General features: G+C 44.3%; 1 protein-coding gene across 4 annotated transcripts in view; it reads left to right on the forward strand.

The window, feature by feature from the left end:
- kansl3 (KAT8 regulatory NSL complex subunit 3) overlaps nucleotides 1-13556 on the forward strand; it is an 81342-nt gene that overhangs the window by 41784 nt on the left and 26002 nt on the right. For 3 of the 4 annotated variants that reach the window (XM_060856578.1, XM_060856579.1, XM_060856582.1), the window contains 4 exons: nucleotides 524-587; nucleotides 976-1173; nucleotides 8785-8986; nucleotides 10633-10710. In XM_060856578.1, coding sequence (XP_060712561.1) covers nucleotides 524-587; nucleotides 976-1173; nucleotides 8785-8986; nucleotides 10633-10710 — 542 coding nt within the window. The remainder of the gene's footprint in view (nucleotides 1-523; nucleotides 588-975; nucleotides 1174-8784; nucleotides 8987-10632; nucleotides 10711-13556) is intronic. The other variant, XM_060856580.1, reaches the window with a different exon arrangement.

Below are 13556 nucleotides of genomic sequence, written 5' to 3' on the forward strand. Positions count from 1 at the left end.
GTTATGGATGTTGTCACAAACGGGCGCATCTGCAGCTGGCAGATTGGAACGGTGAGATCAAGTGTGTTTTTCCCTGCATTGCAGGAGGTTAGGGGGCGTGCCACACTGTCAGAGGGTCGGTACTAAGGGCTGCTGCACTGTCAGAGGGTTAGTACCGAGCAAGAGCTGCACTGCAGAAGGGTCAGTGCAGAGGGAGTGCTGCACTGTCCGAGGGTCAGTTCTGAGGGTGTGTCACAGTACTATGAGTCAGTCTGTTTGCTGAATCTTTGTTCTTGACAAACTGGGGTTTTGCTCACCTTGACTTTCTCAGATCACTCCCTTTGAGCCAGGGAAATGAAATTTGATGTCTGAATACTCTTGTTATGATGAATCCCACACAAGCAGGAAAGGTCCAAAGGGGAAACAGCTGAAGAGAAGCCTGTGACAAGGCAGGTGTTCTTGGGGGCAGGTTGATGGGATTGAAGGGGAAACCTAGAAGGTAAATGTGGACTGTGTACAAAAACATCCATGTTTTTCATTATAGGATTAACAAAGCAAAGAAGAAGATGGAGGGTCTGACGCAGAGCATGGTGGACAGATGTATACAGGTACTCTTTCTGTGTTTCTCACGACAAGGTATTTAAGAGCACTCCTTTCTCTCACTGTCCATCACATACATTTGAACACCCCTCACTGTCACTCCAAAGTATCTCTACTCAAATAGTCTCACACCCAAACTCAGGCATTCATTCACAAACAATTCTGTGCACTCTCATTCTTGTGCACGCTCTCACCAGACACTGTGTGCTTTGACTTGGGCTCTCTCTCACTCAGATTCCCCTGCTCCACACAGTATTGTTTTAATGCAGCCTCTGACATTATGACAAAAGAAAGCCATTCAGTTTCCACCTTTTCACATCTCCTTGCCAGCTTGTTCTGCAGGCCTGTACATAATAGGAAGTTATTAATGGCATTTTGTGGCTCTTTTAACCTCAGGATGAAATTGGTGATTTTCTGACTGGTGTTCTAACCAAGAATGAAGCACAGTCAGGGACTGACGTCAAAGATGTGGATGCAGACAAGAAGAGGCGCTGTCGGGATGCTCGGAGGGACCTGGCCTTTGAGCTTCCAGAGAGAAGTAGCCGTCCCACATCTCCTTTTAGTCGAGTGCCAGCTTCTCCTTCTGGTTCTGAGGTGAATGACTCAATTATTAATATTCCCATAGAGACAAATAACCTGGAATTAAACACTGTTTCCAGATGACACTGGGAAGAAACTGTACCAACAAGCCAGATCTGATATAATTCAAACATTAATTGACAGACCAATTATCATTCAGCGAGAAAATAACTTGCACTGTAAATCATCATTATGATGAAGTTACGCGGGTTGGGGGTGTGGTGTGTATATATGATATGAATTCTGATCACTACCCCTTGGTACTTGCAACATGATTGCTCACTTTCTCCAGGCACACAGGAGATAATCTGGTGTGTTCAGATCATGTTCAAATTCCTCAGTTTCTCAACCTTTGCTGGTGTCTTTGCAATATTAGTCTTTTTCGTCTCCTTCCCTTGCTTGCCTGACTTGCAACTTACGTTGTCTTGTACCAGCGGTTTCGTGGTCCTGTGCTGTTATCAAAGAATTCTCCCTGGTTCTTTAATAGGAGACCTGTGTCTGTGTTATCTGCTTAGATTCACTGTACATTGTATCTGATTCCCTTTTTATTGCATATGACCACAGCAACAAGGAAGAAGAGGAAGTCACTGAGACACTCGAGCTTGAGCTGCCCATTAAATCTTGTTTTTAACCAGCGATCCCTTGTTCTTGATTCTCCCAGAAGAGGAAACATTTCCTTCACATCCAACTTGTCAGGACCCCTCAGGATTTTGTACAGTTCAATCAAGTCACATCTGACTCTTCTAAACTCAAGTGGATACAAACCTCGTCTGTTGAACCTTTCCTCCAAAAGATGATCCACCACATTCCATGAGTGAACTCCGGCAGGCGTCTCAACATTTCAGTTTACAATGACTGGGACAAGGGAAGGGAAGATATGGCAGCTGAATTTGCAGACAGAGACATAGGACAGTATTTGTGCAGACAACAAAAGGATATTTTCAAGACATCATTAGGTTTTGTTACCTCTGAGGGTTTTCCAACTTTAGAAGTCTGCTACAGAAGACAATGTAAGAGGATCATTCTTCATAGTTATGGCAAAGGTAGATTGTTGCCAACTGGAAAGGCAAAGAATAAGAGGGACAGATAGAAATGTGGCATTTGAAACAAACAGGTTAACCGTGATCTCTCTGAACTGTGGACAGGCGTGAGGGGCCAAATAGCGGACATGTGCGATTTAGTACATTGGCTTTTGGATGGTGCCAATCTAAAACCATATCAGGCGAGATTCGAGTGATAGCCCTTGTCACCAAGGCTGCATTCGATTGAGTGTAGTATCAGGGAGCTAAAGCACAATTGGTATCAGGAGGCAAACTCTGCAGTGGCTTTAATCAGAGCTGTCACATAAGATGATTGTCGTTGTTGGAGATCAGTTATCTCAGCTCCAGGACATGTCTGCAGGAGTTCCTCCGGGGAGTGACCTGGACATAGCCACCTTCAGCTGCCTCATCAATGACCTTCCCTCCATCATCAGAAGTGGGGATGTTCACTGATGATTGCACAATGTTCAGCACCATTGGTGACATCTTTGGTACTGAAGCCATCCATGTTCAAATGGAAACAGGATCTGGACAATATCCAGGCTTGAGCTGACCAGTATCAAGTAAAATTCATGCCACACAAATGCCATGCAATGACCATCACTCGTAAGAGACACTCTAATCAGCATCCCTTGACATTCAACGGTATTGTCATCACTAAATGCTCCACTATTGACAGCCTTGAAGTTACCATTGATCAGAAACTCAACTGGACTTCAATGCACGGACTTCAAGCACACCGGAGAAACAAATGGCAACGAGAAGAGGGAAGGTTAATATAGGACTGAAGGTGTTACATCTGAATGCGTGCAGTGTAAGAAATAAGGTAAATGAGCTTGTGTCGTCGATTGAAATTGACAGTATGACATGGTGGGCATCACGGAGACGTGGCTGCAGGGGGATCAGGGTTGGGAGCTGAATATTCACGGATATATATGCTCTCACAGAGACAGGCAGGTGGGCAGAGGAGGTGAGGTTTCCTTATTAGTAAGAAAGGAAATTAAATCAATAGTAAGAAATGAAGTAGGTGTGGGTAGAATCGAGGAACAGCAAGGTAAAAACAAAAATTTAGTTGGAGTTATGTACAGGCCTCAAAAGTAGTCAGGAACTGGGACATACACCAGGAGATAGAAAAGGTGTGTAGGAAAGGCAACGTTACAGTGATCCTGGGGGATTTCAATATGCAGGTGGACTGGGAAAGCGAGGTGGGCAAGAAATCCAATATTGCCTCTTCCCTACTGGGTTCCATCACAAGCTGCTCCAAAAAGCCATCTTAGACATTCCACAAATTCCTTTTCTTGCCCACCTTGCTTTCCCAGTCCACCTGCATATTGAAATCCCCCAGGATCACTGTAACGTTGCCTTTCCTACACACCTTTTCTATCTCCTGGTGTATGTCCCAGTTCCTGACTACTTTTGAGGCCTGTACATAACTCCAACTACATTTTTGTTTTTACCTTGCTGTTCCTCGATTCTACCCACACCTACTTCATTTCTTTCTATTGATTTAATTTCCTTTCTTAGTGTTGTGCAATGTGGCGCACTTTGATAAGGGAAAGTAAGGTGAAGGAAGCCTGAGGAGGCAGTGATCATAATATAATTGAATTTACTCTGCAATTTGAGACGGTGAAGATGGAATCGGATGTAATGGTATTGCAGCTGATTAAAAGCAACTACAGAAACATGAGGGAGGAGCTGGGCAGAATTGACTGGGAGAGGGGTCCAGCAGGAAAGACGGTGAAAAGCAATGCGAGGAGTTTCTGTGAGTAATTCAGGAGACACAGCAGGGGTTCATCCTGAGAAAAAACGATTCATGGTACAGGGAAGATGGGGCAACCGTGGCTGAATCAGGAAATCAGCGACAGTACAAAAGCAAAAAAGAAAGCATATAAAGTGGCGAAAGGCAGTGGGAAACCAGAGGTTTAGGAAGCTTACAAAGACCAACAGAGGGCAACAAAAAAAAATAAGGAGGGAGAAGATTAAAAGTGATGGTAAGCTAGCCAGTAATGCAAAGGAAGACTGCAAGAGTTTCTTTAGATATATAAAGGGCAGAAGACAGGCAAAAGTAGATATTGGGCTGCTGGAAAATGGCACTGGAGAGACAGTAGTGGGGAACATGGAAATGGCTGAGGAACTGAATAATTACTTTGTGTTAGTCTTCATGAGTAATTGCCCAAAAATTCAAGAGGGAGGGGCCAGAGGTGAGTACAGTTGCAATCACCAAGGAGAAGGTGCTAGTAAAACTGAATGGCTTGAAGGTAGATAAATCACCAGGACTAGATGGACTGCACCCTAGAGTTCTAAGGGAGATAGCTGAAGACGTACTGGAAGCGTTAGTGGTGATCTTTCAGGAATCACTAGAATCAGGGAGGGTCCCACAGGGCTGGGAAATCGCTAACGTGACACCCCTGTTTAAAAAGGGAGTAAGGCAAATGATGGCAAATTACAGACCAATTAGCCTGACCTTGGTCGTGGGTGCGATCCTGGACTCCATTGTGAAGGATGAGATTTCTGAATACTTGGAAGTGTATTGTAAAATAAGGCCAAGTCAGGATGGCTTCACCAAGGACGGTCATATCTGACAAATCTGTTAGAATTCTTTGAGGAAGTAATGAGCAAGTTAGACCAAGAAATGCCAATGGATGTTATCTACCTGGACTTCCAGAAGGCCTTTAGCAAGGTCCTGCACAGGAGGCTACAAAGTAACATAAGGCCCCATGGTGTCAGAGGCAAGGTACTGGTATGAATAGAAGCTTGAATGTCTAGGCAGAAAGCAGAGAATGGACACACGAGGGTCCTTCTCACGATGGCAGCTGATGACCAGTGGTGTTCCACAAGGCTCAGTGTTGGAACTACAACATTTCACTTTATGCATTATCAATCTTGATGAAGGAACTGAAGGCATTCTGGCTAAGTTTGCAGATGATACAAAGATAGGTAGAGGAACAGGTGACATTGAGGAGGCGGGAGAGGCTGCAGAAGGATTTGGGCAGGTTAGGAGCGTCAGCAAACAAGTGGCAGATGGAGTACAATGTGGAAACGTGTGAGATGCACTTCGGTAGGAAGGGTAGAGGCATGGGCTATTTTCTAAATGGGAAGAAAATTCAGAAGTCTGAAGTGCTAAGTGACTTGGGAGTTCTAGTCCAGGCTAAACCTGCAGGTTGAGTCAGTAGTTAAGAAGACGAGCGCACTGATACATTTATTTTGAGTGGACTTGAATATAATAGCAGGAATGTACTTCTGAGGTTCTCTAAGGCTCTGGTCAGACAATTTTGGAGTATTGTGTGCAATTTTGGACCCCGTATCTCGGGGAGGATGTTCTGAGGAAGATCACGCAAATAGTCCCAGAAATAAAAAGCTTAATATCTGAGTTACGTTTGAGGACTCTGGGTTTATACTCAATGGAGTTTCGAAGGATGAGAGGGGATATAACTGAAATTTACAGAACATTGAATGGATCGGACAGTGTGAATGTTGGGAAGATGTTTCCATTGGTAGGAGAAACTAGGTCCTGAGGGCACAGCCTTTTACAATGGAGAAAAGGAGAAACTTCTTCAGTCAGAGAGTGGGGAATCTATGGAATTCATTGCCACAGAAGGTTGTGGAGGTCAGGTCATTGAGTATGTTTAAGATGGAAGTAGATAGGTTCTTGAGTATTAGTGGGATCAGAGATCATAGGGAGAATGGGGTGTGAGAAACTTGGAAGCCATGATTGAATGGGGCAGAACAGACTCGATGGACTGAAAGCCTAATTTCTGCTCCGATGCCTTATGGTCGAAGAGCAGGTCAAAGGCTGGCAATACCACAGCGAGGAAGTCACCTCTTGATCCCCAATGCCTGTCCATTATCTGCAAGAAATGATGAAGGGCTTTTGCCCGAAATGTTGATTTTCCTGCTCCTCCACAGCCTGACCTGCTGTGCTTTTGCAGCACCACTCTGATCTAAACTCTGATCTTCAGCATCTGCTGTCCTCACTTTTGCCCACTATCTGCAAGGCACAAGTCAGGAGTATGATGAAATTCTCCCTATTTGCCTGATTGGATTGAGCTCCAGCAACACTTGAGAATGTCAACACCATCCACCACTGACACACTACAAGATGCACTGCAGAAATTCACCAGAGTTCTTCACACTGCACCTTCCAAGCGCTCAACAATTTCCATCCAGATGGGCAAGGACAGCGGATGCATGGGATCACACCTCCTGCAAATTCCCCTCCAATCCCCCCACAGTTGCTTGGTCAAAATCCAGAAATTCCCTCCCTGAGGACATTGAGTCAACCCACAGCAGGTAGACTGCACCAGTTCAAGGCAGCAGCTCACCACAACTGAGGACCGACACTAAAATGGTGGCCAGCCAGCAATGTCCATATAACCACAAGCTAATTAAAAGAAGTCTCGTGTTTAACTTCTTTGCAGTAATTTCATACCCAAGAACTTGTTAATCTGTCCTTTCCAGAATAACTTGTTTCACTGTACAGAAATCCAAGCTTTTGTAAAGCATTGTGTGCTGCACTGTCTCTCCGAATATCCATTACCTCTATGATCACTGACCTGCACTGACTTCCATTTCAATGTAAAGAACCTTTCCTGACTTGACAATTTTGAGCATTCTGACAACTTTGAGATCTCATAATTCCTCCAGTTCTGACCCTAAATGCAATCTGAATTTTCATCATTCCAGGAATATGTGAATGCATTAGATACACTGCGGAAGAGAATAGTGAGAACAGTTAAAAGTGAAGTCATTGTCCTGCTGGACCCTGAGGCTGCGCTCTCATTAGAGGAAGACAACTGATGATGGTTTAACCTGAAGGTCACCATGACTGTGGTGAGGGGAAAGGTTGCAAAGGAGTGTCCTTCATTGTAACCTCAGGCAGTGCAGTAATTGAACCCATACTGTTAGCATCACACTGCATTGCCAACTGGAGGTCTGAGCGAACTGACTTCCCTTTATGAGAGCAGTTACAGTCATTAGGAAATTCAGTTCTGAAGAAAGATTGGAGAAGTTGGAGCTGTTCTCCTTGGAGAGATGGTGACTAAGCCAAGGTTTGCCAGAGGTTTTCAAAAGATCTGCGCACAGTATACAGGGAGCAACTAATCCCAGTCTTAAACAAATTGGCAATGAGAGCACACTGATTTGAAGTGATTTGTGAAGAAACGAAAGTGATATTGGAAGAAACTGTTCCATGCATTGTGTAGTTCAGGTTTGGAATGCGCTCCCTGGCTCTGTGATGCGGATTGATTCATGCAAGGCATTCAAGAGGGTGCTGGATGGTTATTTAATTAGAAATAATGTGCAGGCTGACAGTAAAAGGGTGGGAGAATGGCATTAAGTCAAAATGCTTGCTTGGAAGGCTGCTAAGGATAAGTGCAGAGCGATGGGCCAAATGCTGCCTTTTGCTCAGTGAAAATTGTTCCACAGATAATGGCTGTGCGTTCAGTTCCCTCAGCTTTCAAAATGCCTCGTGATTTTTTTTTCTGCCAACTTGCCCCCTTGATAGTGCTTCCTGAAAGCTACCTCTTTAATGAAGGCTTTGGCAGTTCCTTCAGGGCATGCAGTTGTTGTTCTCTGGAAGCTAGAATTTTAATTCTGGAGCCTTCGTGCTGCTGTGTCCAATCTGTGGAGCAATCACAAAAGAATCCTAACCCTGCACTATCGGAGAGCCGGTGCTGAGGGAGCGCCGCACTGTCGGGGTTAGTACTGAGAGACTGTTGAAATGAGTGGGGCTCAGATAATTTTTAAACTGAGGCCTTGTTAGTTGGTTATGAGATAAAAGGGTCCTCTCTGAGAAGGTAGGATTGCTGCACTGACATAAGTGCTATATTTAGGTACCAAGTTTAACTAATGCCCTCTTTGCTCTCTCTGCTGTGTATAGAAGTTCACAAGGAGGATTCTTTTGGCACAGTGGTAGTGTCCCTATCTCTGAGGCAGGAGTCCTGGATTCAAGATCCACTTGCCCCAGAGGTGTGTCATAACATGTCTGAACAGGTTGTTTCAGAAATATGTAGAGGTTACTATGGCACTAGCTTAAAATGGAGCAGAGTAGTTCTTCTCCAGTCTGCATTATCTGTTTACTACCTCCTGTTGTCATAGTGGGGTTGCTGCTCGAAATTGAAAGCCTCAATTCCTACTTCAGGCCGATGAATATATCTCAGAAGTGTTCATTCCGCTACAAGTCTTTCTCTTCAGTGAGATCCAGGGTGAACTATATCACAAGAATCCCCGACAAACTCCCTCCTGATACAATAATTTACAAGGAGCAGTATGGGAAAGAGAAGGGAGTATGAGTGGTTTCTGCTCACAGACTGAAGCCTTGATGAATACGTTGTATATTGTGAAATAGAGGTATTATGGAGGATACAGTTTGGAGATATTTCCAACTTCTTAGATAAAATACTTTCATTTGAGAAATTAAACTTAGCAGGAAGTCGGGCTCAAAGATGGCTTAAGATGATGAAAAACAGACAGGAGAGCAGAGCTGAAGTCCAGATCGTTTGTGATCTTATGAAATAGTGGAGTAGACCTAATGGACTGGATGGTACCTATTCACATGTTCTTATGCAATGCCTTTTTTTTTCCACAGGGCACCTCCAGCGTGTCAAGCAGTCCCAATTCCAGTCCAAAGACAAAGAGCTCCACCTTGTCGCCTGCCCAGAAGGCCAGCCTGATCACAGCTACTGCCACTGCTGCCAGCCAGTCACCCAGCCTTTCTGCTCAGTTCACCCAGATCCTCAAACAGCACATGCAGCGGACTGGCACGGTGTTGACTCAGAAACAAGCTCAAGGTACCTCAACCCCTTTCATGGCATGCATTGCAGCAATTGCATCAACTGTTGGTTGATGACATTCTGAGGATTTCCAGAGAGAGTGTGCAGCCTCGTGTGCCTGAGGGTTGGAGCTCTGTTACTGAACTGTGCATGCAATGTTTCAGTAACGGCTGTCCATAATGTGTCACAGTGTAACTCTCTGTGCCACACACCATTGTGGTATCTGTTCCCAGATTTCTTGAATGTATAGTAAGGCTGAGTTGGAAATATATCTCACTTCCTGAGACACTCTTGCTCCATTGAGAATTTTTATCCTGAGGATTGTTTTCATGCAACAAGTGAACATGACCCCTTGAAAGAGCTTGCCTCAAAAAACAGAGGAAGTAACTTCAGTGATAGGGTTTTTAAAAAGAGAATGAGCAAAGTACATGAATGGGAAAAGCTGGTGGACCTACAGGTTCATAGGAATTGTTTGGATTTATTTGGGCAATTCTTGCACCGATCTAGTGGAGACCTGCTGAGCTAAATAGCCTTCAAGGAGAAGAAATGTATGGAATTAGGAGTAGGAGCAGACTATTTCGCCTGCTGCACCAACTTCTTCATTCAGTGAAGTGATAGTTATCCTTGATCATATAGAATGGCGGAGCAGGCCTGAAGGATCAAAGCCTAATGTTTATCCTGTTTGCAATGTTTCGTTGTTTGACCTAAGCTTCACCTTCTGACCTGACCCATGTTTATCTTAATTCTTGAAATGTCCAAACACCTATCCTTCTCTGTTTTGAATATTTGTAATTGCTGAGCACCTACCACTATCAAGAATCTGAAAGGTCCTCAATCCTTTCAGTGATTTGTTGCTGTCTCAGTCCGAAATTATTAACCCCTTTATCCTGAGAACATGAACTCCATTTCTTGAGTCCCCAGCTGTGTGGGACACAGCCTTTGAGCCCTGTCAAACAACTTAAGAACTTCATGTCTTTGAAAGACATCATCTCTGATTCTTTGAATTTCTGGGAACAATATTCCTACTTTAATCACTCACCTCCAAGAGAATTTGTGCACTGTGGGAAATCAACCTAGTGAACCGTTGTTGCACCCCTTTCCAAAGCAAGTCAGACATTCCTTCATTGAGGAGGCCAAACATGTAGGCTCACCAAATCCCTATATAATTGTAGTGAGATGACTTCATTCTTGCATTCCAATCTTTTTGCAGTAAAGATGAATGTATCATTTGCTATCCAAATTGCTTGCTGTACCTGCATGTTGATGTTCTGTGATTTGTGAACAAAGATCTTGCTGAATGTCAGTTTCCAGTCGCATCCCATGGGGAGATGAAGGAATGATTTTTCTGTTTTCCTTTCTGAAATGGTTAACTTCATATTTGGAAGCATCGTATTCCATCTGCCTGGTTGCTGACCACTTTGTTGAGCTGTCGCTATTCCTTTGCAGCTTGTCTGTAATCTCATCCCATATTTTTACTTCTAACTTTGCCATACGGTTCCTTTGCTGTACCAACTACTGAGCAGCAATATTGTCCCTGGTCTGGACAGTCTACTGTCTGTTGGATCTTCAATTTAACTTTGAAACAATCAGTTTGCATTTCTGAGACTCTTACAGATGGGACTAGAGATGTTGTGGTTTGCTAATTGTCCTATGATTGATTCCAGCTCAGTTTGCTGCTTTTCTGAAACAAAACATGCTGGTGAGGAAGAATTTGACTCCAGCCAGCTCCTCCTGTGTCTTTGGTAAGTCTGCCTCCTCTCGGGCACCCTAGCTCAAATCAGGACTTGACACACTGACTCTGAATCCCATGCATCAGTTGCTTGTCGCACCTTCAATCGACACAATTTGCTTGTTGCTGGAACTGGAGTTTGGCAGCTTTGATTTTCATTGCTGCAGAAAGAAAAAGTCAGTTTAGCAGAGAACTTGCTGGATTTGACAGAGAACTTCAGTTTCTGTATGCGGACTCACAGAACACTGCTTTGAACCCAGCACCACCATTCCTGACCATCCAGCCCCCCCCCCCCCCCCCCCCCCCGCTTCTGCACTGTCTTGAAATTGTCAAGGCAGCATTGTGTGACTTTTAGCTTTGTCCATCTCAATCCAACACTGGCACCCCCAGACTACTTGCCTGAGGTTCTCATTGGTGAACAGCAGTTTCATCCAACTACATGTAAATGCTAGAAAGAGTGAACCCGTTGTCTTCGATCTTACCTTGTTGTGTAATGAGGCAGACTTAATGAAGGTGAGGGAACACCTAGGGGGTCAGTGATTATAATATGATAAAATTCAGCCTGCTGTTTGAGATTTGGAAACTGGAGTCAGATGTTATGGTATTACAGTTGAGCGAAGGTAACTACAACGTGATGAGGGAGGAGCTGGCCAGAGTTGATTGGAAGGGGAGCCAACAGGGAAGAAGGTGGAGTAGCAAGGGTGAATATCTGGGGGGGGTAATTTGGGAGCCACAGCAGAAATTCATCCCAAGGCAGAAGAAACGTGCTAAAGGGAGTACAAGACAACCATGGCTGAAAGTCAGGGATAGTATGAAATTAAAAGAAAGAAAGAAAAGTTAGAATGTGGTAAGATTTGTGGGAAGCCAGAGGATTGGAGGCTGTTAAAAAACCAGATGAGGACACCCACAAAAAGCTATAAGGGGTGAGAGGATGAAATATGAAGGTAGCGAGCAATATAAAAGAAGATTGCAAGAGCTTTTCCAGATAAAAAGTAAGAGCAAGTTGAAAGTCAACATTGGACTACTGGAAAATGAAGCTGGTGATGTTGTAATGTGAACTAAGACATAGTGCAGGAACTGAATGGGTACCTTGCATCAGTGTTCACAGTGGAAGACACCAGCAACGTAACAGAACTTCGAGAGAGTCGGGACAGAGGTGAATGTTGTGGCCATGACAAAGGAGAAGGTGCTGGGGAAGCTGAAAGGTCTGAAGGTAGGCAGATCACCTGGACAAGATGGGCATCACCCCAGGGTTCTGAAGGAGATAGATGAGATTGGCGGGGCACTGGCAGTGATCTTTCAGTCATGGAGGGTCTCTGAGAATGGAAAATGCCTAATGTAATACCCATGTTTGAGAAGAGTCGGAGGTAGAGGATGGGAAATACTAGGCAGATTGGCCTGACCTCAGTTGTTGGTAAGATTTTTGCGTCCATTATAAGGGATGTGTTAGGTAAAATTGGGCTGAGACCGTATGGCTTCAAGGGGAGGGCATGTCTGACAAATTTGCTGGAATTCTTTGCGTAGGTATCGAACAAGTGATACAAAGGCAAGCCAGTGGATGTGATCCATTTGGCTTTTTGAGAACGTGCTGCATAGGAGGCTGCCAAATAAGAAAAGAGCCCCTGGTGTTATGGGCAAGATACTCATGTGGATACAGGATTGGCTGACAGGACAGAGTAGGGGTCACAGAGTCTTCCTCAGATTGGCAGCCATGTGACTCGTGGAGCTCCAGAGGTCAGTGTTGTCAATAATTCACATTATTTATTAGTGATCTGGATGAAGGAACTGAGGGCAACATTGCAAAGTTTGCAGATAACACAAAGCTGGGAGGGACAGGTAGTGTTGAGGAGGCAGGGAGGCTGAAGAAAGACTTGACAGGTGAGAAGAGTGAGCAAAGAAGTGGCACATGGAATACAATGTGGGAGAGTGTGAGGTTATGTACTGTGGTTGGAAGCATGGAATGGGGAAAGGCTTTGAGAATCTGAAGTATTAAGGGACTTAGTCCTTGTTCAGGTTTCTCTTCAATTTAATATATATGTTCAGTTGACAGGAAAGCAATTGTAATATCAGCATTTATTTCAAAAGGACTGGGATTCAAGAGCAGAAGCGTGTAAGATTCTGGTCAGATTAGATTAGGAATAATCTGAGCAGTTTTGGTCCCTGTATCTAAGGAAGGATGTGCTGACCTTGGAGAGGGTCCGGAGAATAGTCACAAGGATCACTGATTACAAGAATGATCGCAGGGATGAAGGGCTGATCATTTGAGGAGTGGTTGAAGACTCTGAATCTGTACTTCATAGAATTTAGAAGGATGTGGTGGATCTCATTTAAGAGAACTGAGAGACCTGGATAGAGTGGACATGGAGAAAATGTAATACGAGAGACTGGGACATGAGGGTATGGCTTCAGAGTGAAGTGATGACCCATAAAACTGAGATGTGGAATTTCTTCAGTGCCACTCATTGCCATGGAAGGCTGTGGAGGCCAAGCCACTAAATGTAGTCAAAACAGAGAGATTCTTGATTGATAGATCAGAGGTTCCAGGGAATGAGAGAAACAACAACGGAATAGACTCAGTGGGCCGACTGGCCTAATTTTGCTCCTGTATCTTAGGGACTTATGATTCCTGTGTAAACTCCTCCCCCCAGCCATCGTCTGTAATGTTCTCCCAAGCACCCATCTGAGATTGATTGAGATTGTTCTCAAGCATTGTCACAAATGATGAGAAAGCAGTGTAAGCTCACCAAGATTCGATTCAGGGAACATATCCCAGCTCTACCTCTACCTGTGAGTTTAATAGAACACAGAACAATACAGGGAGAAAGTGAAGACTGCAGATGCTGGAGATCAGAGCTTAAA

This window comes from Hemiscyllium ocellatum, chromosome 48, assembly GCF_020745735.1.
Source record: "Hemiscyllium ocellatum isolate sHemOce1 chromosome 48, sHemOce1.pat.X.cur, whole genome shotgun sequence".
In the NCBI taxonomy this organism is placed as follows: domain Eukaryota; kingdom Metazoa; phylum Chordata; class Chondrichthyes; order Orectolobiformes; family Hemiscylliidae; genus Hemiscyllium; species Hemiscyllium ocellatum.